The sequence below is a fragment of the Rhododendron vialii genome, chromosome 5a (assembly GCF_030253575.1).
Source record: "Rhododendron vialii isolate Sample 1 chromosome 5a, ASM3025357v1".
Classification (NCBI taxonomy): domain Eukaryota; kingdom Viridiplantae; phylum Streptophyta; class Magnoliopsida; order Ericales; family Ericaceae; genus Rhododendron; species Rhododendron vialii.
Window position 1 is genome coordinate 34,972,819 of NC_080561.1, and position 26,702 is coordinate 34,999,520.

A 26,702-nucleotide genomic window follows, 5' to 3' on the forward strand; every position below is an offset into this window, starting at 1 on the left:
TCTGTTTCCACATCGATCGTGGCCACCAACTTCTACTTTTATTCAAATGGAGGAGCCACAATGCAACTTGTTTGATGGAACGGTCAATCCAGTCGTACCAACGTGACACACTCGCACTGATCAATTGGGAAACTTGCGTGGAACAAGGGAGGGAAGGAAGAATCCCTTCAGGCCGGTTTCAGTACTTCATCTTCCGTGCTTCTCCAATCACCACCCTTTGATCACAATTTTGCTGTTTGCTTTTGCTTGTGATTCGCGAACCCGCCCCAGAATGTATTTACTAATAAAATTCTACTTTCCCCCATACATATATAGTCAGGTTTATACTGAAAAAACAAATATTTATATTCTTATATTTTCACCATTATACGAAAATATATATAGTTCGCCTTTACATTTATCTGTTACGCAAAAAATATATATTTTACCTTTATATTTTTGCCGTTAATATTTAAATATAGCCTTATATATAAATATCGCCTTTACATTTTTGTCTTTTTTGATATATTCGGTTTTTTCGTATGATTGGCAATCAAACCTGTACTATTTGGACGAAAAAAGAAGAAGAAAGAATATGTACCAAGTTTGGATTGAGGCGGTGAACTTTCAAGACTGATCTGGTCGAGTTTTAAAACTACTAATCAGAAAGAAGTAAAGATATGGTTAAATAGAAACTAAGAATCGGTCCTGATGGAAGGTGAAATTCTCTTTATGTAATTCGACGAGAAATGGAGACCAACGCCTTCTAAAATGTCAAATGATTTCGGGTCAAGCTTTAGAATGTGTTGAAAGCCTCCGATTTACAGGTTCTTGCGTGGCTTATCTCATGGAACTCAGACATCCTTTGGTCTTGTGCGATGCACATTGAAGTGATTGTTAATTTCAGTACAAGAACTTGTGTAATTAAGCGGACAACGCAGAATCTACGACCTTGTTCATCACTCCCTTCCTCGTTGAGAGAGACGGCGTTCTTTCCTCTGCTTATATCCCTGGTTTACACTGCATAATCCCTTTCTTTCCTAAATGTAAATTGTCCACAGATTTGAAGAAACTTGTCTTAAATCATTGGCATGCTTCTGCGAAAGCTAAAAAGATAGAAGGAAGCCACAGTTTACAGCGCTTCACCATTGGCTTCAAGCTTTCGTCTACCTCAGCAAAATGTTTCACTAGTTCTACCGCTCACACTTGGTTACGCTTCAAAAAGATGGGAAACTTAATGACATCTGCTTATTACAGGATTGAGCCTTCCTGCCATGTCTTCCCTCCAATTGGATAAACGATAATTGCACGCTTTAGTCATCTTATCGCCGACTTCTGTTCTTTTACAGATTATGCTAAGTTAATGAACAGCATGGCATCCATCTGTACTTACTGCGGATTTTAAAGGAAACATTATCCGGATAGAAAGAGTCCAAACCAAATAAAACATTTTCATATTTTCTGACTTGTGATTTCTTCTCAATCTAGTGGTCAGTTAAGATAGTTTTAAGAAATTCCACGCAACTAAAAAAATGAGTGTGTTTGAAACTCCAGTCTGATATGGAAGTGCTATCGATGGCTTGTTTAACAGGCTAATAACAGAACTGGTGCAAACACATGTTAGTCCAATCAGTGTCAGTGAGCCTTCTATGTACATTTCTTTGCTCACAGCTAGTGGTACCACCACCATCAATGTCGCTATGCATTGCCCCTGCTGGCCCTACCACCTCCCCAAAAGTGATTTTTCCCTTTCTTTTTGATCTCTAAGGGTTTATTTTCCTGTGCAAAAATTAGCTTGATCAAGTCCTTAAGTCACACCACGAGGCTCAAGGGATCGGTTGAGTTCTTTCACTTTTAGATAGACGAAAACTCAGGAAACATTTCTCTTCTATTTTCTGTTATTTTTTATTGCTATCATGTGATATCTCTATCAGTTTTGTTGATCTTAAGATGCAAGCACAATCTAATAAATGCAAAAACTAACTATAGTCACGGACAGACGCATGAAATTTTCATGCTACCAAATACTGTATTATGGTCATAGAGTTGTTGAAATTCAACTTTAACAGTGCGTTCTTATATTGTACGTTTTATTTATTCCCAAATTCAGCGGTTGCATGGTCCTGGACTCTGCCATTCTGTCACGCCCTCGGTTTTCAATAGAAATGTAAAGGGATTTTCATACATAAAACCTCACAATAATTCGTACAATGCCTCAAAAGAGTTTAACATTCCCATTTCCTTAATAACACTTCAACATCCAAATGTTTCCAAAAAGTACATCTTTGGCTCCTTGGCCCAAATCAACATAAGTACTGAATATTAAACCAGAGTTAAGAACTTACAATATTCTTTAATCAAAAAATTTACAAATAGAGTTACGAATACATCTTCCAAAAGATAAATCACAAAGATGACTTAATAACTCCTCAAAGTTAGCTTCCAAAAGAATGTCTACATCCATGCACTCCAAACATGAAACTACTGCCCTGGTTAGTACCTGAAAAATAATGTAAGGTTTGAGCTACACTTATCCAGTAGAAAGCTCTCATCTAACAATGTATGCATATGAAATATAGGGATAATCACATGATGAACAATGACGTGAGATTCGATGAACAAACGGTAACGATAAGCATGAATCCAACTTTTCGATTTCGAAACCAACCAAAGTCCGTAATGAGTAACCTTTGAAAGCACCATGTATCCATATGTGTCTCGTATAAGTGTCTTGAGCTGAAGCTTCTACCGGGCCAGTTAAAGGACCCTGATGTCTTCTGCCAGGCACCTTACCTATTATGAGGTCCTGAAGTATTAAATATGAGCATATAGCTCCTGCCGGGCTAATTAAAGGACCCTGATGTCCTCTGCCAGGCACTCACCCGTCGATGAGTCCTGAATGTTTTCGTCACGTTTGTGAAGTTCCAAAATCATGTATCCTTCATGTTCGTACCACTCAAATCCAACTTTGATATATAAAATGATTTTTGTGATATCGTGTCCAAATGAGCATTAAAGTCATGGATACGTTCAACGAAGTCATTAGGTACAAGTAATCGAGTTAAGGGATCATTCGAGAAATGTTAGAGTAGGTTGGAAGTAATTGGAAACCAAAACGGTGAAGTATGAAGCAAAACAGCAAAAGCTGGAGATAAGCATGGAGATAAGCAAGAGGAATCGATACCAAGGAAAATGGTATCGATACCATTTGGTCCAGAGGCATTCCAGACGCAAGGGTATCGATAACAAGTACTAAAGGTATCGACAACGAGTGATTTTCTGGGTTTGGTAACGTAAAGGTATCAATAACGATTATAAAAGGTATCGATAATATTGTTGTTCGAGCAGATTCTTAGCAGATTTTCATGGGTTTTTCAACAACAACAACATCAACAACCACAACAACAATCAATGGCACAAACCAAGGCAATAGAAACAAGTCATAAACATATATTGAAAGTTAGAACTCCCTACCTCAAAGATTGAAGAACAAAATCAAAGATTCTCCAAGCCCTAGCCCCAAACCTTGAAACCAAATGGAATACGCCCCCACCAAGCTCAAACTGACGAGAAATGAGCTCTACTACGCTAAGGATTGAAGGATTAAAGGCTGTTTTGTGGAGGTTTTGAGTTGTTTGGTTGGAATTTGAGTGAGAGTGAGAGTAAGAGAGGGAGCCGAGAGAGAGGAGAGAAGAACGGGGAATGGAGGGTGAGTAAAGGGGGAAATTTATTCCCTATACACACACGTGTTATATACACATTAGGCACATTTCACACATTTACCCCTCAAGCATAACACTTCAACATTTTAACCTCAAATCTCAATAGTCCAAATTAATTTCCTCCTTTTATTTCTTGTAAATCATTTAAATCAATTTTACGAATTTACGGGTCTCTACACATTCTATTCTTAGTTGCCTATTTCTTCACAACTACAAGCATCCAACAATCTGAAGTATCTAGGGGTTCTGATATTTTTAGTGGGAATCGCCAGCAACTTTTACCACCATTACCTCCTTTCAAAACTTAGAGAGCAGGGCGACTCCTTATGATTGATTAAATTTTCTTCTTGTTTTTTTTTTTTTCACAAAGTGCATTCTTTTTAACACAGGGGCAACATTTTTAGGACGGAGCTAGGTAGATTTTTATATAAAAAATTGGTCTAGGGTCCACTATAGCATGTTTCTAACCCACTAGGTCCACTGATCAAGTTTCTAACCCACTAAGTCCACTAATATGTATTTGGTAAGGCATAAAGTCCACTACATTTAAAAGGGAAATAGTGCCTGACAGATTTACCCTTTCATTCAAATCTCATCCATTTAGCCCATTATCTCCCATTATCCCTTATACGTTTGAAATCACGCAAAATTATCGAAAAATAACAGTTACGTTGGATCAGTTTCGTATCTAATGTTATTGTACTTATATAACATTGTATATTCTCTTTTGTAGAGTTACATCTTGATCTCAACTTTTTTGTTGAATTTTTTTTTGAGTTTCACTGCACAAAAACTCGCATATAACATTATATTTTCACTTTATTGAATTGGTCCGCGCAGCGGCCTCAATGACTTGCTTTTGGTAACAATAATACACACAAAAAAACATTATACATGAGATTTTGTCCTTTCTAACTCTAAAAAAATAAAAGGAGGAGATCTCGTAACTTCTTTCCCTTCGTCGCAGTCACTTTCTTCACAGTCGACTTCACAGGCAACTTAATACTCTTCACCCGTTGAACAACTGCACAAATAACAGACTTTAACAAAATTAGTATATAACCAACATTGATATAACCATATATACTATCAATCAAATCGCTAACTTAATTCAACCATACCATACCAGATCAAAGATTGATATAACCACATATACTCACAACTAAAACACTAAATTTACTTAGCCATTTGATAGGATTGGTGGTATAGACTGCAGAAGAAATAAGAACAATGGAAAATTATGGAAGAGTTTATTGATAGATCAGGAATTGACATATTGAGAGCTCTCGTCTCAACTATTTTTGGTTACACTTTTCAACATGCCCTTCACAGCTTCTTCTACCCCTCTTTATACACGAAACCAATACAAGGAGAAACTGACTCAACTAACCCAACTCAACTAATCCTTCACTTTACTTAACTAATTAAATTATAATGATTACAAACTAAATGGCTCAAGCTTTACTTAGTTGCATTGCACGTGTTCTCCCACAATCCAATTAGGCCCACGATGTTGAGGGCTTTGCCAAAATTCAATCCAGCAAAGCCATCTTTATTCCGTAGTGTATCACCATTAATCATTAACTTAGCCAAACCAATAATCTAAATGTCATACATCTCATTATACACTATACCAGCAAAATCACCTGTAACCATATATGTAAGGAATGATGGCCCAATACAGGGTGCAATATTGGATTTATATGTAACCATATGAATCTCATATACAGAGGGAAAACCATATATCATTAAAGTTGGTTATATCTATAAAACAAATTAAATTAGATTATTGAAATGGTCCGCGCAGCGGCCTAATTGATCCGAATATATAGGCAACATTGATATAACCTTATATACTTGCAATCAAAACCCTAACTTACTTTGGCCAAACCAATTATATAACCATATATACGAAGAGAAACATAAATTGGACTTCTCAGAGATTGATATAACCCTATATACTCGCAACTAAAACACTAAATTAACTTAGCCAAACTAGTCATATAACCATATATACGAAGAGAAAAACTTAGCCAAACCATTAACTTAGCCAAACCAGTTATATAACCAAAATTCAGTCCAGCAAAGCCACCTTTATTCCGTGGTGTATCACCATTAATCATTAACTTAGCCAAACCATTAACTTAGCCAAACCAGTTATATAACCATATAAATTGGACTGCTCAAACATAAACATACACATAAATCATTCATAAAATTTCCCCAGGATGCTCTGTACAAAAACCCTCAAATAAAAGGTACATAACTTGTTTGAACAAGGAATCAAAGAGGTCAACAAACTCTGAACCAAAAGAAATCTAATTTATGATATAACGAAAATAAAAACAATAAGTTAAATTAGCCAAACCATTCATATAACCATATATACGAAGGGAAACATACCTAGTGTATCGATAACAAACTCTGAACCAAAAGAAATCTAATTTATGATATAACAAAAATAAAAACAATAAGTTAAATTAGTCAAACCATTCATATAACCATATATACGAAGGGAAACATACCTAGTGTATCGATTGCGTCGTAGGATCTGACGGCGAATAGAACGGGTGAAGAAAAGGCGACGAGCGGAGAAGAACTTCTGACTGAAACTAGAACGATGAACGGGTCCCCACCAATAGAATAAAGAAACCTCGGCCGACTGGATATATTTTCTCTTGAGCGTGACGGGTCACCGCTCCCTGGCCTTCGAATTCATCAAAGAAAGGAAAACCAAAGAAACTCGAAGCCGACTGGGTATTAACTTTGTCAACAAAGAAAGGAACTCGAGGCCGTGGATTTGAGAAGCGAGACGGTTGGTGAAGCCGACGGTGATGTAGTGCTTTTCACAATCATGAATCGGGCTGGGAGAATTTTTTGTTCCTTCTGAAAAGTGTGTGTGTGTGTGTGTGTGTGGGGGGGGGGGGGGGGGGGGGGGGGGGGAGGGGTTTTGTAGTGAATCGATCCGGAGTTTTTTTCAGGATTGGGAGAATTTTGAATCAGATGTTTTTGAACTGGATGAAAAAATGGGGCAAAAAGTTTTTTTAAAAATAGGGGTATATTAGACCAATCAGAGTTATTATATCCTTACTAATGGATTAATGGACTTAGGGGGTTATAAAATTTAGAAGTGGACTTATGGGGTTTGGAAATTGGTATAGTGGACTTATGAAAAATTCTCCTATTTTTAAATTGGACAACAAATTTTCCAACATGTTATGACTTATGAGGAAAGACTTGGAGTCAACAATGATGCCATCCAGTGGATTTGGACTTTTCTTGGTCGAAGGGTTGGAAATTCTAAAAGCCTAGAATTTTTTGGGTGCTGAGCGTGCACCATGTGGTACCCGAGTAGCGCATCCGAGCCGTCCATTTCGATTTTGGACGGCTCGGATTTGGTGATATACTGATGGACTAAAGCTCTGCAATTGCTTAGTAATAACTGCGATTGTAACCTCAAGAAATTGTCAAAATCTTTTCTTAACCAAAAAAAACCCTCAAGAAATTGTATGTTGGAAAAGTTTGGAATGACAAAGACATCTCTCAATTTGCAAATCTATGGCTGTAACTCAAGTCAAGGTCATGTATGGCTATAATACAATATTCTTGTCTCATCACTAGTCACATTTTAGTCCATCTTTTTCAATATTATGGAAAAACCAAAGTCGTGCTAACAATTGACTTAGCGCAAGACTAAAGTCCTTCCTTTTTTTTCCGTGTGCACCGGTGGGTTTAGAAAACCTCGCAAATTGACTTGGATTACAAGTGTGGTTTTGGGTGTCTTGACCGCATCTTATGGCGTAACTGAATATTCCTTAACTTGATTCAATTTCGTAGGAACTTGAGGGACGAACATTACTTGTGGTTTTAAGAGATTGAGGACCACCTCCGAATCAAAAGACCTATGTTCGAACCAAACCCCGAACCACGGTTTACCAACTGCCCAATACAAATTCCACTACCTATTGTTATCATGCTCTCACTTATTGTTGGAGAAAATCTCCAACTTTTTTCAAGCACAGCCACCATTCTCTTGCTTCGTTGGCGGGACACCCTCCAGTTCATTAGGAAATGAGAACTCTCTCTAAAAGATAGCTTTTTCTGTTCTATTAAGATGCTATAGTTCAATCTTGGTCTATCGCTCCCCCTTTTGGAGAAAGAAAGTTTAAATAAATCGCAGTAAACGAAATAGCTTTTTATGTTATGTTCGTTAGATTACTACTACCTCCGTCCCAATTTAATTGTTACTTTTGGTAGTTCGTGCTACTTTTTAATTGATTATATCTTGTAATTTATAATGTTTTAGGTGATTTTGAAAACATTGTATTATAGAACAAATCGAGATCTATCAAACAAGATCTATATTAGATATAAAATTCATTACCAATTTAAATATACAACTATTTTTTTTATCCAGTTAGAATAGAACTGGGACAAGTAAATTAGGACGGAGGAAGTATTAAACATTAATCTACTGCAATCGTTGAATATAAGCAAAACATTATTCCCTTTCCTAGCGGGTGATGATGTTCTTCAGTCGAGATCCCTTGGTCAAAAGTTGTAATTAGCATTCAACTAAACGAATGGCATTCAACATTTTTTTGATACCAAAACGAGAAAACTTTATCATCGAAATGAAAAGCGATGCCAAAGTTGGTGAAAAGTACACAAATCAAGAAAGGTCAGTCATTCTACAGAATCTGGCCCAGATAAGGTACAAAACTTGAAAAGTAAACTGAAATCAGACTCAGTTCCCAAGAGTACAAAAATCTAGGATACTAAACTAACCAGAACCCTCAACGTCATCCTTTGTCAAAAGGAAAAGAAGCGTAGAAAATAATCCAAGGGGTTTGTCTCAGTTGGTTAAGGCTTGGAGTTTGCTCTCCAGGCCGGTCCCAGTTCGAGTCCCCTAAGGGCCTCCCCATGGGCTCCCATAAGAACGTCTCATAGGCTGGTGGTGGCCTGTAGAGATTTAGTGTCATGGTGCTCATAAGCAAGCCCAGTCGGGGACACTCTACGTTGTAAAAAAAAAAAACTGACAACTATGCTAAAGATATGGCTTGAGATGTGGTGCTTCAATACCACAATGATGAAAGACTTAGGAGACAACAATGATGTCTGCGCGTTGCTGTTTCAAACTTTACGTGTTAGTTACGAGAACTCTTAGGTTAAAGAAAAGAATATTTAAAGGGTGAGGTGAGAACGTAATTTTGTGAATAACATTTACATTGAAACACCGTTTTTAACGTTAACCCATGAGTTGGGCTTGGCCTTTCAAATCCTGGCTCCCCACTCACCTGTAGTCAACAATGAAAATCATGTTGTTTTCCCACTACGTAGTGCTTTCAAATCATGTTTGCGAGAAAATCTACTCCATACCGCTCTCATGCGCTCACTTATTGTTTGAGAAAATATAAAGGCAAGAATATGTATAACTTTTAAATTCACTGAAAATCTCCAACTTTTTTCAAGCACAGCCACCATTCTCTTAGCTTCGCAGGCGGGACACCCTCTGGTTCATTAAGGAAGGACAACTCTCTCTAAAAGATAGCTTTTTTTGTTAAGATGCTACAGTTCAATCTTTGTCGCCTCTCCCTAGCACTGACGGATCCACTCATGGTCATAGCGGGGCCATGGCCACCCCGTTGTTTCAGGAATTTTTTTTTTTTTTTTTATAAATTAGAATATAGGACACGTGGCCCCAGTGGTGGCAGAAAGAAACTGGAAAGTGAAACAATCTTTATCTTCAATATCTCACGTGACTACACAAGAAAACACATGGGTGGTCCCACCAATAAAATAGAAAATTTGTTTTCACAATAATTTAGGGCTTTACGCCTTGACCAGTGACCACGACATTCTTTATCAAAAAATTAATTTAGGGCTTTTAGGGAGAACAGCACAGCACAGACTTGTCTCTCTCTTTCTTGACGGCTGTGTTTACTATTTGAAAAGGAATAAAAAAGAAGGCACACGCACGTCTGGGCTCTCTCTCACCTCTGGCTTTGGATCTCTGGACCACAGGTAATTTTCCCCTCTTTCTCTCTCTCTCTCTCTCTCTATATATATCTTTGGAGTGTGGACTAGTTTGGATTTTAATATGTTGTATCAGTTGTATAAACTATAAAGCTCCAATCTTCGCAATTGTTTTTATCAAAGCACACACCTGGGCCCCTGGCCCTTTCGCACCTGATTTGTTGTTTACTAACCAAAAAAGATATGTTTATTTTGTATTTGTAGATTATTGATATGAGAAAGGTGTCTACAATTGATGGGTATTTCACAAAAAAAAACCCCAAATTGTTCAATTTCAAAGGTCAATGTTGGTGAGTCCTCATTACCAGCTTCTACTACTACTAATATACCAGTATTCCAAAAATATTGACATACCAGAGGTCAATGCTAGTGAGACCTCATTGCCAGCATCTATTATTAGTGATACCAATATTCGAAAATTCACCTACAAAGTATCGAAGAATTGAAGTTAAAGAAATTGATGTGAGTTTGTTGGAGCGTGATCCTGGATTACGTAAGCAGATATGTGATTATGATGTCAACCAACAAGATGAAATTCGACGAGCTTATATTAAGCTAGGCCCTTGCCAACCTATGCTTTCAAAATACCCAAAATCAGGAAAAGAAAAGCACCAACGTAGTTTTCAAAGTGCTTGGTTCAAGGTATTTCCATCGTGGCTAGAATATTCAAAATATTCGAGGACAAGGATATGATGGCGCGAGTAATATGAGAGGTGGCTGGAATGGTTTGCAGGCTTTGGTTTCGAACGATTGTCCATATGCTTATTATATTCACTGTTTTGCACATAGATTGCAATTGGCACTAGTGGCAGCATCGAAAGAAGTTGGTGTTGTTCATTGTTTCTTCGCAAAATTGCCTAAAATTGTCACTATTGCCGGTGCTTCATGCAAACGTTTTGAGGAATTGAAATTGGCTCAAGCGAGTGACATTGAATATTTGTTATCCATTAATGAGCTTGAGAGTGGAAGTGGACTTAACCAGCTAAGCACTTTGCAACGACCTGCTGATACTCGTTGGAGTTCTCACTTGAGATCATGAATTTCTAGCATGATAAAGTTGTTTAGTGCCACATGTGTTGTTTTGCTTAAAGTCAAGGTTGAAGGAAATAGTTCCCAAAGAGGAGAAGCGAAATGGGCGTATGAGGAAATGACCACATTTGAGTTTGTCCTTATGTTGCATTTGATGAAAGAGATTATGTTGATCACAGATTTTCTTTGCCAAGCTTTACAGTGTAAGACTCAAGACATTTTAAATACCATGAATCTTGTTTCATCTACCAAGGAACTTCTTAGAAAATTTAGAGTTGATGGATGGGATGCTTTAAATTTGAATGTGATATTATTTTGCAAGTCACGAAATATTGATGTGCCTGATATGAATGCTCATTATATTGAGAGAGGTGGTCGAGCTCGCCATCAACAAGATAAGTTCACCTTTCAACATCATTATCAAGTAGAAATTTTTTGTGCTGCGATAGATTTTCAATTGCAAGAGTTAGATCACCGATTTAATGAGGATGCCATGGAATTGCTTAGTTTTGCCTCAGCTTTGGATCCCCGAGATGCACATGAATTTTTTAGGATTGATGATATTTGTCAGTTGGTGGAGAAGTATTATCCAGAAGACTTCAGCGATCATGAAAAATTATTGATAAGAATGGAGCTTAAACATTTTGAGCATAATGTTGTTCGGCAACCGAAATTCAAACAATTGGGGAGTATTTCTAGGCTATGTCAATGGTTGGTTGAGACTAGAAAATCAGAAACCTTCTTCCTTGTCTACAGAGTGGTGGTACTTGTGCTTACTCTTCCAGTTTCTACTGCAACTACAGAAAGGGCATTTTCAGCTATGAATATTATCAAAACGAGGCTTCGCAACAAAATGGAGGATGAGTTTCTCAACGATGCTTTGGTTTTATTCATCGAGAAGGAAATTGTGGCAAAATTCAGTTCTGACTCAATCGTCGACGACTTTAAGGATCTAAAGGAGCGTCGCATTCCATTCTGATACATGGTTGAGGTAACGCATTGAGAAACTTTTATTTTTTCACCTTCTAGTTTTTTTTTTTTTGGTTTGTTAAGAGCACTTAGATATTATGTTTTGCATTTGGCGTTATTTAAACATTTAAATCCTTTAGATTTCCGAACCTTGAAATTTTAAAATCTTGTTGTTCGTAGTTCGGCCCCCGCACTAAAGAAATCCTGGTTCCGTCCCTGATTTGAGAAAGAAAGCTAAAATAAATCGCAGTGAACGAAATAGCTTTTTCTGTTATGTTTGTAGTTCTATTAACCCAATAAATGGCACTCATTTTATCTACTCTCCCTCCCCAAAAAAAACTGTCCACCAATCATATGCCACCCCGATCCGAGGAAGAAACCAAATGGTGTCCAAGCCAACTTACAAATATCTCAACTAATTCTCGGGACCAATATCACCGCTCACTTGCGGGAAATGACTCCTTATGATTGATATTTTTTTTTTTTTCACAAAGTGCATTCTTTTTTACACAAGGGGGCAACATTTTTAGGACGGAGCTAGGTAGATTTTTTAAGTGGACAACAAATTTTCTAACATGTTACTTATGACTTATGAGGAAAGACTTGGAGTCAACAATGATGTCATCGAGTGGATTTGGACTTTTCTTGGTCGAAAGGTTGGAAATTCTAAAAGCCTGAGAATTTTTTGGGTGCCGAGCATGCCCCACGTGGTACTCAAGTAGTGCATCTGAGTCATCCATTTCGATTTTGGACGGTTCGGATTTGGCAATATAAAGATGGACTAAAGCTCTGCAATTGCTTAGTAATAAAAGCGATTGTAACCTCAAGAAATTGTGTCCATATTAGTCACATTCTAGTCCATATTTTTCAAGTCAAGGTCACCTATAGCTATAATACAATCTTGTCTCATCGATCATTAGTCACATTTTAGTCCATATTTTTCAATATTTTGGAAAAACCAAAGTCGTGCTTACAATTGACTTAGCGCAAAACTAAAAGTCCTTCCTTTTTTCTTTTTCTTTTTTTGTACCGGTGCATTTAAAAAACCTCGCAAATTGACTTAGGTTATAGGTGTGATTCTGGGTGTCTTGACCGCATCTAGTGGCGTAACTGATTATTCCTTATAACTTGGACACCAAATTGGTTGGTTCAATTCCGTAGGAATTTGAGGAACGAACATTACTTGTGATTTTAAGATGCTATAGTTACAATCTTTGTCGCCTCCTCCTTTTCGAGAAAGAAAGCTTAAATAAATCGCATTGAACGAACATTACTTATGATCAACTAAACGAATGACTTTCAACATATATATATTTTTTTTATAATGGAAACGAGAAAACTCTCATCAAAATGAGAATCAATTACGACGAAAAGAAAAACGATGACAAAGTTGCGACAAGTACGAAGTTTAGTCCCCCACTGGATATAGGTTTGCTAGATGCAAACCATACACTACCCTACGTAAATTAAAAGCTAACACGGTCGCTCTTCGTACCTCACTTAACTAGCAAGGAACAGCCTGCACACTAAAGTACAGTTACAAAGAGAGAACTCATTCCAATAACCTCTTTTTATAGTTATTGTTTCTTACTAAGCATTACCAAGAGTACAACAAATCTAGGATACTAATCTAACCAGAAGCTTCAACATCATCCTTTAATTGTCAAAAGGAAAGGAAGTTTCTACCTCCGAATGAATCCAAAAAGAAGGGCAGAAAACTGCGCTAAAGATGCGACTTGAGATGCACGCGGTTTTTCAATTTAACCCCATTGATATGCACATGCATATGTTGATTGGAAATCGCATCACTCCGGTTTGAGGAACTTGATTCAAAAAGCTATACCACATGCTCTCAATAGTGGTATGACGAGAGTAGACTTCTATAGATTACGTTATAACAAGGGATCACAATTTAATAAGTGGAGTGTTATCTTGCTATTGTCAGCCCACTGGGCTGACGATAACCACACTAGAAGACAAGGAAAACACGTATTTTTGTGTACTTTTTATACCCTTTAATACACATTCACACACTCACTATTATCAGCCCATTGTGCTAATTTTAGAGTTTTTCATAAATAAATATACAGAACTGCAAAGCAAGGATAATTAGAGATGGCTATGGTTTATGGAGTCGTCAACAAAAGCAAACATTAGTGGGGTAAGAAGAATAATCTGTGGTGCGTTTAGTGACCACTCTTCTATCCCTTTCTAAGACTATCAACAAAATCAACTAATGCTTATGCTGCTAAAGCATGGGCTCGCTGAACAACATAGCAGGAGAACCGGAGAGGTCCTATAAAATGTAGTCAATCTAGATATCTCCTTGGAGAGATGCCGCAACCAAACATTATCTACAGCGAATCAGAGCAATCCTTATCAATTATCTGTATAAATAGTAAGAAACCAAGTGCATGTGGCATTCAAACTGTGCCATGTAGTATTTTCAATATGCCAAAACTGTCCATAATTCACAATTTACATAGTACAAAATAGAAGATTAAGTGCTCCCAAACACATGATTTAATTGCAACGACAAATAAACTCGTTTCTAGGAGCTTCTACGAAAAATGAAAGCAAAAACAGAAAAATGGACATATGATCAATGAACGGATTTGCCAAAAAAGAACCGGAAAAACTAGGGTAGGCGTTGGATATATGATGTTACGGCCTAGAATTTTTATTTATTTTATTAATTATTTTGGTTATTATTAAATATTAATTCAGAGTTTTTATGGTGTGGGTCCTAATTAGCAATTTTCTTTTCTGCATGACATAGTTACTATGTGCATTATTATATTTTGAGGGGCATGAATATAATTATTAATTGCAGTGGTTGGTCTATATTGGTTGGATAACTAGTCAGCAACAAATTAGGGGTAACATGTTAGTGGGTAGTTTTATAAAGTTACTCCGTTAGAAGATATTTTCATGAAGTAGGGTTTGTATTTGGAGAGAACGGTCGAGAGAAGAAAGTCGAGAAGACTGAATAAGAGAAAGAAGCCGCAGACTTCTGGTGGATGATCGGGTAAGAGATTCTCGATCCCTTTATTCTTGTACGTTCCATTTTTATCTATTCTTTGTCGTTCATGGATTGGGGTAAAGTTTGATTTTTGGAAGGTATAGAACAATGGGATTATTGAAAGGTTAATTGGGTTCCATTCTTTTGGCACCAATTGTTTTTCTTTTAATCCTGTTGACGTATGGAGTAGTGGAGATGTTGTGCATGATGTGGGTGTGAGACCAGGTGTCTAAAATTGTGCATGGCGGTGTGCGGTGCTGCGTGTGGCTGGCGAAGTGGTGTGTAGCAGTGCATGTGATGATTTAATTCAAGAGGTGTTTAGCTTGGAGTTTGTAGGATGATTTTTTTTTTTTATATTGACAGTTATAGACTTGTAGTGGAGTAAAATGGTTTTGTAGTTAAAATTGTTATGAGAAGTTGGTGGAAGAAGTAGTGGCGTGGCAGTAGTGAGATTTGGGCTTTTGTTTGCTACTGATAGGTTAGCAATTAGGATTAGGCTAGGTTTTTACTTTATTTTGATAGGAAATGATATTCTGTATTTACATTAGTGTGTATTTGAATAGTTGGTCATCCCGTGTTTTGTTATTTTGTTCAGGATAGCCACTTTTTGCATACGTTGTTCGATCGCATTAATACTTTTTGGATCCAGATGAGTGGTTAAGCATGTTATGTACTTTCGAACTTTCTTGTGTCCCTTAAATTATTGTTTTGAAAAATTTATGATTGAAATTGGAAATACATTGTTATATTTGATTATATTAAATTGGCATGCGGTATCGGTGAAATCATTTGTTATTCGAATAATCTTTTGGTGTGAACTTTGTGGATATCAATGGGAACATATTTTGGAAGTCCAGGGAAATTAATTCTCTGTGTGCGGGTGACTCTGGCCATTAGGGAAGAGACCGGATTAGGCCGGTGACCCTAATGCTCAACGGTTGTTATTGACCGGATCGTTCTTTGGGAAAAGTTCCACGGGCTGCCCACTCGTGGTGACTCTAAAATTCGATATTGGATCCAATTTTGAGATATTTATTCACTGGCACTTGGTACTATTGATTTTGGTTGTGGTTTCCCATTGTTGTTGGAGACTGGATTGAGAACACCATTAAGATTTAACGGATGAATCGTTTATTGGATTAATTGATTATTTTATTGTTTACCTGTATGCCAAATTTATATTGACATGGTAAATTATTTTGATCCCTATTTCAGAACTTTATTCTAATATACATGCTTTGCTACTCACTGAGCTAGTCAGCTAACGGATTTATTCCAACTTCTTTTTCAGGCAAGTTGGGCAGTTAGGAGGACTCTGGCGGCATCTCGGAGACTTCTTTTAGTTTGACCTCCTTAGGGTGTCATCATATTTTTATTTTATTAATCGCTTCCGCATTTGAAATATTTTGTCAGACATATGGATTCTTTTATTACTGTTGGATCACTAAATTTTATTTGGTTCATGGGATGTTTGTGCCCCATTTTTTTTTTTGAGGAACTTAATTTGTTGGCGCTGTTCTTTATAATAAAAAAAAAAGATGATTGACTGTTTGGTGGATCTTTGCTTGGGAGTTTTTATAAAATTTCTTTTTAGGCTGCATGTTCTACGAGCTTTGGTCTTGTGGTTCATGGCAGGTCACTTCTCATTTTGGGGTGTAACATATGATCCCACTAATTACCCAATTAAATTGCAAATCTTGAAACTTATGCTAACTTTGAGATCCTGTAATCAAATAATGACAGCTAACATATGGGGGATGCCAAGCCTTTAAGTAGTTAAAAACTAGGGTCTTAGAATAAGTTACCTTAGCAATTTTAGGACCAAAGATTCTTGTTCTGCAACATGGCCTGCACATACATTGTGATTAGAGAATATGCTGATACAGTTCGAAAATATGAGCAATGTTTGTGATTGACTCCTAAATAGGATTTAAAAGAAGTTTTTCACGCCTATACAGTGATCAACAAAAAAAAATTAAGGGAAGTCAAAAATTTTGAAAATGATACTCACCGATAGGATCTAAAGCCTCCTTTGTAGTCTAGCCCAGTTCAATGCAATGGTCACATAGATCCAATCCATTATGTAGTTCAGGAACATGAAAAATGCATGTCGAGACCGACTATTGAAAAGTATAGTGCCAAAAACTCCCCAAAATCCGAAGAAGAAACCCCATGCTAACATAAAATCCTTGAGTAATGGACCTATCCTCGTCTTCTTGAATGTATTTGTCTTTGGGTTGGGGAGTAAATGGAGGATCTCCAAGGCACTTGTTGGGAAGTGGAAGCCCACAAAGGTTAGGATTCCCAGAATATGCAGAAGCATTAAAGCTTTGGAGTTGTGTGCTTAGTGGGATTCCTCTTTGAAGGATCTCTGCCCTCCTTACCATTCCTTATACCGCTCTCTCCTCCATCCTTTCACCCTTCTTCGGCGGCGTTTTGGGGCGGTATACAGACAGCATTAACTCAGTTATGGTGGTTTGGCTTTACTCCAGAGGTTACGATCCTGTGCTCTTTAGTCCATTCGACGTTGGTCCGGGTTGCTTCCTTCAACCTTCAACCCTCCCGGTAGGTGCAAATCCGGGAGGGTTTTCCCTAGTCCGATTACCTCTACCTCGGAATTTGGAGATCCAGAGGTGGCTTTTGTCTAAAAATGTTTTAGGTGTTGGTTCATGAGTTTGGTGCTGGTGTTAGTTCATCAGAGTGCATCTAACTCCCGTTTGCAAGATCGGAATTGATTGCCCGTTCGCAAGATCGGGATTGATTGGTCGTTTGCAAGATCGGGATTTTGAGGTCAAGCGTTAGAACTTGGGAAGCTAGGCATCGTGTACGGTTATTAACTCCTTTTGGGAGAGATAACTATCTTTTTTGATATATTCGGTTATTTCGTATGATTGGCAATCAAATTTCTACCATTTCGACAAAAGAAGAAGAAGAAAGAATATGTAGCAAGTTTGGATTGAGGCGGTGAATTGGTTCTTGCATCAGTTAATGGATTATCTTGGGACCCTTCCCAAGACTGATCTGGTCGAGTTTTAAAACTACTAATCAAAAAGATATGGTTAAATAGCAATTAAGAATCGGTCCTGATGGAAGGTGAAATTCTCTATATGTAATTCGACGAGAAATGGAGACCAACGCCTTCTAAAAGGTTAAATGATTTCCGGTCGAGTTTTAGAACGTGTTGAAAGCCCCCGATTTACAGATTCCTGCGTGGCTTATCTCATGGAACTCAGACATCCTTTGATATACAAGTATTGGTCTTGTGTGATGCACGTTGAAGGGATTGTTTATTTCAGTACAAGAACTTGTGTAATTAAGCAGACAATGCAGAATCTAAGGCCTCGTTCATCACTCCCTTCCTCGTTGAGAGAGACGGCATTCTTTCACTTTTAGATAGACGAAAACTCAGGAAACGTTTCTCTTCTATTTTCTGTTCTTTTTTATTGCTATCGTGTGATATCTCTATCAGTTTTGTTGATCTTAAGATGCAAGCACAATCTAGTAAATGCAAATACCAACTATAGGCACGGACAGACGCATGAAATTTTCATGCTACCAAATACTGTATTATGATCATAGAGTTGTTGAAATTCAACTTTAACAATGCGTTCTTATATTGTACGTTCTATTTATTCCCAAATTCAGCGGCTGCATGGTCGTGGACTCTGCCATTCTATACTTAGTTGCCTATTTCTTAGCAACTGCAAGCGTGCAACACTTGACCCAAGGTTTTCCGGAGCCATCGATCAATCTGAAGTATCTAGGGGTTCTGATATTTTTAGTGGGAATCGCCGGCAACTTTTACCACCATTACCTCCTTTCAAAACTTAGAGAGCAGGGTGACAAAAGATATAAACTTCCAAAAGGAGGCCTCTTCAATCTGGTTCTTTGCCCTCATTAACTCTTTGAAATTCTTGCGATTTTGTGATTCTTCGTTGTATCCCAGACATTTTATCGCTGTCATATGCTTTTCGCTCGGCTTTGTACTTGACTGGAAGAAGCTATCATATGTTATCTTGAATTTGAAAGGGCAGGAATTATCTTCGAGTTGCTACTAGTTCCGTAATGTTTCTTCCACTACTTTGTACACAGGAGCTGCACACTAAACTATAGCTACGAACCGATGACCAATTACACTAACCTCTCTTATACTCACTCTTTCTTAGTAAGTATTAGCAAATCAAGAATTCTAGGGACACGACTTCAGGACACATCTCTAACCCAATTGTGTTCGGAGCCTTGCAATGTATATATATGGGTCTGCATTCATCGAACAGCTCTAGACACAGCTGTGTCCGGAATTGCATTTTAAAGCTGTGTTTCTAGCATTTCTCCAAATCAAGAAGAGAACTTTACTCCTTGTGGACCATTCCCAATCACTCATAAATCCTCCAAGTTCCTATTGATCATCACAATATCCATTTTCTACTCCACTTTTTGTTTGGCAATAAAAAGTGCTTCAATTGATATTGAACGAATGTAAAGAGTTCACTAAATAAATGAAACAAGGATCCATAGGTCCATCATTCTACAGATTCTAGCCTAAATGAGATACATAACTTGAAAAATAAAACTCAAGTAAAAAAACCATAGCTATCGCTTGGGATCGATGAGTGTGTTGCAATGTTAGTTTACCATTTATTGGAATCATGGAATGTGCAGTCCGATACAGAGAATTGGTAGGGATATTCACATGACAAAAGGCAATGGTTAAGGGCCCATCTTAGACTACTGTTAGCTGCTACAATGAAAAAACACTCGTTCTGTTTCTGGTACATGAATCTTCTTAAAAGAGTTAAAAATTAATCTTGAGTCAGTCTTAAATATCATACCAACTCCAACATCATTGAATTAGGAATAAACACACTGCCCCGGTAAATATTCAGAATCTCCAACCAAGGAAAATTATAAATGTTGCGATTTCTGGAGTTATAAGCAAAAATAAACAGTTTCGAAAGATTAGAACCATGCTGTCGTCCAGGACTGTTAGCAAGGTTGGAGGTTCTGGAAGAGGATTGAATGTTACATTTTGAGATGGATGAGAATAGACCACTTTTCACTTATAGTATTCCAAATGAACCATAGAATGCGGGAAACATGAATGAGAGAAACTTTATGTTTTGGCTTCAACCTCTGAGAAGTACGAAACCAAGACCTCAACTATCAACAAATAGATTGACAGTGAGTTGGGGGCATATGAAGGTCTAAATTTCAGTCCCAAATCAAATGGGCCTAACAAAATCACGAAGAAGAAAAATGCTAGTGGAATTCGATCTCTAGGCTACAGTGATAAAAGGGGCAAAAAAAAACTCCGATCCACCCCCTAGTACTTTAAATTATCACCCTTAGGAAGGCAATCATGGCAAAGTTTCCACAAGAGTCTTAAATTTTTAAGGCGCAATGAAGATGTAGTTTTTGGATAGGAGATGAGGATGGGATTCGAAGGAAAGGTGATAGAGTAATGTGGGTGGGTGTAAAAAATTTCGGGGTGCGAATAGAATCACTTGTTGTTAATGGGAGAGGAGATAAGGGGGTATGAAAAGATAATATCACCCTGAGTTCCATTAACCTATTGGCAGAGTTCTAACTTATAAGGGAAAAAGCGAAACTTGAGCCAAACTGAAGTGCTTTTATTTTTAGTAAATTTCTTAAGTAAAGCGTAGAAAGTGAGATGAAACTTAGCCTAACTTTTTCTTTGTAAATCTCAAAGGGAAAAACTTCATTAGTAGTTTCAGGACAAAAATGAAACACAAAAGAGAAACTATAGTAAGTCTAGACTAAGAACAACCGCAACAAAAAGATGATTGCCAAAAGGTTGACTGCCTCCTCTAACTAGATTGGAAACAAAATCAACTAACGCTTTTGTAGTTAAAGGATGGGCAGGCTAAATAACCTAGCAAAAGAACCAGTGAGATCCTATAAAAAGTCAATCTAGATATCTCCATGGAAAGGTGCCGCAACCAAACATTATGTATTATTCTCAGTATGCCGAAACTATCGACAGTTCACAAAGTGGATAGTACAAAAGAGATGATAAAGTCCTCCCAAACACATGATTGCAATGACAAATAAATCTATATAATCCTTTGCCTTTAGGAAATACATAGAAGGTCTAGTAACAAGAAGTAGCAAAAGCTCCGCATCCTCTACTGTAGGCTTGTTTGTAGGAGCTTCCTGAAAAAATGAAAGCAACAACGGGAACATGGTACATACGATCAATGTGACAATGGGAAATAGCAAAACGCCAAATATTTAGCCACCATATATCACTCCAACAATGGATGGTTTTGCCAAAAAAAAAAATAGAAGGCAAAAAAGAGGGAGTGATAATATATATATAAGCCTACTAAGCCTTACTGTGGCTTAATAAGCTATTTGGATTATATTTTGTCTTAATTCATTTTTCTTTCTGCATTTGTTGTTTTTCGTCAAATTTAATGTGGATTATTGGTTCGAGAGGAATCAAAAAGGTACATAATTACATTCCAAACTTTTTTTTAAATAAAGACAAAATTAATAATCAAAGAAAAAAATGGCTTATCAAGCCAAAATAGACCTTAATTACCCAATTAAATTGCAAATCAGAAACTTATGCTAATTTTAGGATCAAGTTATCCAATTATGGCAACTAGCTAACATCTGGGGAATATAAGTTACCGTAGCAATTGAACGACGAAGGAGTCCCAAGCTTGTTCTGCAATATGACCTGCACATACATTGTGGTTAGAGACTAGGCCAAAACAGACCGAGAACTCAAGCAAGATGTGTGATTATCCTGAATAGGATTAAATGAAATGTGTTATGCACATAGAATTAATGGTCAACGGAAAATCCACAGGAAGTCAAAATTTTGGGAAAGATACTCACTGATAAGATTTAAAGCCTCCTTTGTAGTCTAGCCCAATTCAATACAGTGGTCACGTAGATCCAATCCGTTATGTGGTTTAGGAACTTGAAAAATGCATGTTGAGACCGACTATTGAAGAGTATAGTGCCAAAAACTCCCCAAAATCCGAAGAAGAAACCAAGTCCCATGCTAACATAAAATCCTTGAGTAATGGACCTATCCTCATCTTCTTGAATGCTTTTGTCTTTGGGTTGGGGAGTAATTGGAGGATCTCCAAGGCACTTGTTGGGAAGTGGAAGCCCACAAAGGTTAGGATTACCAGCATATGCAGAAGCATTAAAGCTTTGGAGTTGTGTGCCAAATGGGATTTTGCCAGACAAATTGTTACTTGAGAGGTTCAAAACACTTAGATAATTTAGATGAGCAAGGCTTCTAGGAATTTCACCAGAAAATCCGTTTGCAGACAAGTCAAGTGATTCCAACATTTCCATCCGACTGATCTCTTGAGTGATTTTTCCTGTCAAATTGTTTCTTGAGAGGTTCAAGGAATGCAACCCTGCTAGACTCCAAACTTGTTCAGGAATATTTCCGGATAATCTATTGCTAGAGAGATCAATGATCTTTTGCAGTCCGAGATTTTTGTCGTACTCCCGGTCTTGTCCTTTCCATTGCAGAAATGCATTAGCTTCATACGTGCCATCATTAGCCATATCGTCAATAGCAAAATCGGCAAACGGTAATGTGTACTCATAACTTGTGGTGGCATCAGAATTCTTACTTTCCACCAGAGTAGTAAAATTGAAAAAGCATGGTGGTATATTTCCTGATAAATTATTCTGGGACAAGTCCAATACTTGAATGTAGTTAAGATGACATGTCTGCTGAGGTATGCTTCCGTTGAACTCATTGGATCGAAGAATAAGGACTTTCAAATTTGTCAGGTGCGTCCCCAACCATGCTGGTACTATTCCTGCGAATTTGTTACCTCTTAAGTCAATAATACTCAGTTCTGTGCATCTCTCAAGAGAAAAAGGCAATTCCCCAGATAAATTGTTATTGCGCATGTTCAATATTTGAATTTGACTCAGCGAGCCAATAGAGCTGGGAATTTCCCCGTACAAATTGTTGTTTGCCAAACTAATGATGGATAGTCTTTTGAAGTGGGACAAACAATATGGAAGCTCTCCTGATAGTTGGTTATTCGAGAGGTCAAGAAAGATCATACGAAACTCCCCAGCAATTGCGCATAAGAAAGAAAGCGAGCCTCCAAACATATTCTCGGAGAGTTTCAAAAATGATACGTTCAGAGGAACTAGTGGTATTGGACCTGTAAGAAGATTATTACTTAAATCTATTCCTGAACCATGAAACTTCAATGATAGATCAGGCAAGATGCCGTTAATCTGGTTGTGAGAGAGATTTAGAGAATCTAATCTCGGGGATAGATCCCAGAACCAACTAGGAATATTACCTACAATTCCAGCACTGGAGATATAAAGCACAGAAAAATTCTTTTGAGTTCGAAGCCACCCTGGGAAACGAGGACCCAACTTGCAAGACGACAACATTATAACACGAAGTTGGAAAGGGGGAACCCAGACAGAACTGAAGTTAAAAGTTAGAACATTATGAGAGAAGTCCAAATACTGCAAACTGGAGAGATTGGAGAAGTGTGCTTCAGAGATTGTGCCTTTTAATGAGTTGAAACCGCAGCATAAATACACGAGCTCATGAAGCTGTCCAATACCTCTATCTATAGTCCCATTCAACAGATTGTTTCTCAGATCTAATATTCGCAATGATGGAAACACTGAAAGATCAGGTAATGACCCTGTAATTTGATTCCAAGACAAAAACAGAGAAAAAAGACTTGGAAGGTTTCCAATGTTTTTGCGGAATGACCCACTCAACAGATTATAACCAAGGTTCAATTCTCTCAACACACAAAATCTAGTGAAATCGGGCAATGGGCCTTTAAGCCGGTTTTCATATAAAACCAAACACTCTAATGAATTCGTTGCCCCTGACAACTTTTCTAGAAACTCGTGAAGCTCTTCCGTTAGATCATTTTCTGACAGATCCAAAGACTGCAAATGACTTAAATTAACAAAGGACTTCGGAAGGCCACCTTCAAGTTGAGTCCAAGAGAGACTGAGGTTTGTGAGGGAAACCACGTCACCGAAGGCATCTGGAATCGAACCTTTTAACTCATTACCTCCGAGTGATAAGCAAGGCTGCTGCTGAAGTTGAACAACCAATTGTATATCGAAGAAGACAGATGATTGCTTGAAAGATCAACGAAGGATAGGGACACCGAAGAATTTGGACGGATCGAGGATGAATGAGTGATATCAGGAAGGTCACAATGAGATAAGTGCAATTCTTTGAGGAGAGGGAGATTACAGATAGATTGAACCCAACTAGTTGCTTTACTGAGGTGTACCCAAGAAAGGTCGAGGTGACTTAGCAAAGAAAGATGAGAAAGCCACTCAAGGTTTTCGCTATTAAGCATGGAATTGTTGCGAAGATCAAGATGCCTCAAGTTGGAAAAGTTGCTAAACTGATGAGGAATTAGGCCATAAAAATCATTCCCACTAAGGTTCAAGTACCTCAAATGGTGTAATTCAAGCAATGAAGGGCTAATCTTACCTCCCAGAGCATTATCATGAAGATCGAGCATGGTTACATGACTAGTAGTAGTATTTATGTGGTTGCTGCACTGGACCCCTTCCCATTTGCAACAGTCTTTTCCATCTTCTTCGTTAGTAGTCCCCCAAGAAGAGAGAGAACCATAATCGTCTATGAGAGCTTCTTTGAACTTGAGGAGAGCTTGTCTCTCCTTCTCTATGCACCTAATTGTTTTAGCATCTCGAATTCCCGAGGAGGAGAGTGCAAGAGTAGGGTTCAAGTATGCTAAAACAACAAGTAGAAAAACATGGAGAAGTCGAATAGAGCTTTTGCCCGTGATGATCATCTCTGTAAGCAAAATTAAGAACAAGAGAAAGCTGTAAAAACACAAAGCAAACAATTGAGAGTTTGCAGTTTGTGTTTTTTAGTGCTGTTAATGGATGAATCGCACCCATTTTATCCACAACTTTTGCAAAATATCATGGGGAATGACTTGGACTCAACAATGTTGTCCATGATAGTTGTTTCAAGATCTAATGATGCATGTGCATGTACATCACGTTTGCACCCAAAGCCTTTGAAAGATAGCCACCAAAGGTCCAACTTCTACTTTTTCAAAATGGAGCTAAAATGCACCAGTGAAGGGAATTAAAATCGAAATTAAGTTGTATGATGGAAGGATCAATCCAGTCGTACCAACGAGCCTTGCAGTTCTGTTCGGGATCCTTGCGAGGAAGAAGGGAAGAAACCAAACTACCAAAGCCCACTTATTGTTGACATATATATTACGTAATGGCTGCTTTCTTTTTCCTTTTTTGTCAAACGGAATAGAATAATGGCTGCTTTCAGTACTTAATATGTACTTAATATCTTCAGTGTTTCTCCAAGCACCACCATGGCATATCTAGGATTGTATGGCACTAGGGTAATTCCTAAACGAAAAGTAAGTAAAGAATACAAATAGCTCACAATATGACAACATTATTCAATAGTGTATCACACAAAATTCGAGTCTACAAAAAAGAGGGAAAAAAATGCTGAATAGGTCAATTTTATTAATTTGAGAAATTAGGGTTACAATCTCTGATGCAATTTCAAAGAAAATTAATCCTCTGATTCTTATCTTCGGATGCTGAAACGAGGGCTTGACAGCTTGATCTTGATTTGAACGGCGATATCTTCTACGGTCTTTGCGAAGATGATAGCAAATTTGACGGGTTTTGACTTGAGGGCTTGAAGCTTCTTCTCAAGTTAATTAAATTGTTTGATCTTCTCCAATTTAGGTGAAAAGATGACAAATTTGTAGATATTGACTTGAGAGCTTTGGAGCTTCTTTTCAAGTCAGTATTTGAGATCTTCTTCGATTTGGTTAAAGGAGATGCGGATTTGCAGATGTTGATTTGAGGGCTTTAGAGCTTGGTCTCAAATCTGGTATTTGAGATCTTCTTCGACTTGGTTGAAGGAGACTAATGATTGGTGGACTTGGCTTAAACGACGTTCTTCAGGGCTTGGATGCTTTGAACTGAAGAGCGTCTAGCTTGATGTGGACTTGAAATATTCTGAAGGACTCTCACAACTTTGATATTTTGATGTGGACTTGAAATATTCTGAAGGACTCTCACAACTTTGATATTCAGAACTCCGCAAGCTTGGAGGTTTGACTTGAATGTACTCCGGAGCTTTAAGGCTTTGATCCGAAAAACCTTCTTGAATGATGTGGACTTGACTTGAATGTTCTTCGGAGCTTTGAAGCTTTGATCGGGCTTGAGGGTTTTGATTTTCAGAGCTTTGATCTTCAGAGCTTTGGGGCTTGTATACTTCAATGTGCAGATGAAAAAAATATGAGAGGGAGCACCTCTATTTGTAAGGATGTGGGATGGACACTCCAACCCTAACCTTCCATACTGATCCCTTTTAATTATTTTCTTTATTGATTTTAAAAGGTAATTACCTTTTCTTTTCCTTTTATTTTAGAAAAAGGTAATTATATATAAAGAGATATATTATTATTCACCAAGTAGCCTAATTTGACTGGCCGGACTTGATAAAATAATAACTGTGTCATTTTGACACGTGGCACCATTTGATTGGGGTCCATTTACATGTCTCTGATTTTTTACCACGGACACTTGGCATCACTTGATTGGCCCGTCCATGAAACTTTGACTTTAACTTATAGGCACTTGGCAACATTTGATTGGCCAATTTGTATGTCCTAGGAACACGTGGCGATTTGTGATAGGCTATAAATTTTAGATATCAAGGCCCAAGAAGTGACATAAAAGACCCCAAGTCCTTCAGTGATGCCAATACTATCATCCCCGGTGAACAAACAAAGCAGAATCATGTGGACTTGGTGAACCATGGAGCTTGTTTGAGGCTATAAAGGGCACGACGAAGCTTACAGACCTTGTTTGGAGGATGAGCATATCCAGGAGGGGGCTTCACATAGACTTCCTCAATGAGATCA

At 37.7% G+C, this 26,702-nt stretch overlaps 3 protein-coding genes across 4 annotated transcripts in view; 1 reads left to right on the plus strand and 2 right to left on the minus strand.

Moving 5' to 3' along the window:
- LOC131327050 (receptor-like protein EIX2) overlaps nt 1-26,702 on the minus strand; it is a 36,402-nt gene that overhangs the window by 4,630 nt on the left and 5,070 nt on the right. Inside the window, exon 3 of one of the 2 annotated variants that reach the window (XM_058360043.1) lies at nt 13,832-14,089. The exons of the other annotated variant lie outside the window; for it this stretch is intronic. The gene's annotated coding sequence lies outside the window, so the exon portion shown is untranslated. Of the gene's footprint in view, nt 1-13,831; nt 14,090-26,702 lie in introns of those variants that run through there. 2 annotated transcript variants of the gene reach the window in all.
- Nucleotides 10,786-11,745, plus strand: LOC131327858 (uncharacterized). The gene has a single exon (XM_058360985.1). It carries the CDS (start codon nt 10,786-10,788, stop codon nt 11,743-11,745), a length of 960 nt encoding a protein of 319 aa, XP_058216968.1.
- On the minus strand, nt 21,218-23,897 carry LOC131327051 (receptor-like protein EIX2). Its single transcript, XM_058360045.1, has 2 exons — nt 21,625-23,897; nt 21,218-21,463 (listed from the first exon to the last, which is right to left on the minus strand). Exon 1 carries the CDS (start codon nt 23,170-23,172, stop codon nt 21,634-21,636), a length of 1,539 nt encoding a protein of 512 aa, XP_058216028.1. The 5' UTR covers nt 23,173-23,897; the 3' UTR covers nt 21,218-21,463; nt 21,625-21,633.

What these genes read in the sequence shown, in the direction of transcription:
- LOC131327051 (XM_058360045.1), bottom strand. Translation starts at nt 23,172, where the DNA reads ATGTTGTCGTCTTGCAAGTTGGGTCCTCGTTTCCCAGGGTGGCTTCGA.
- LOC131327858 (XM_058360985.1), top strand. Translation starts at nt 10,786, where the DNA reads ATGATAAAGTTGTTTAGTGCCACATGTGTTGTTTTGCTTAAAGTCAAG.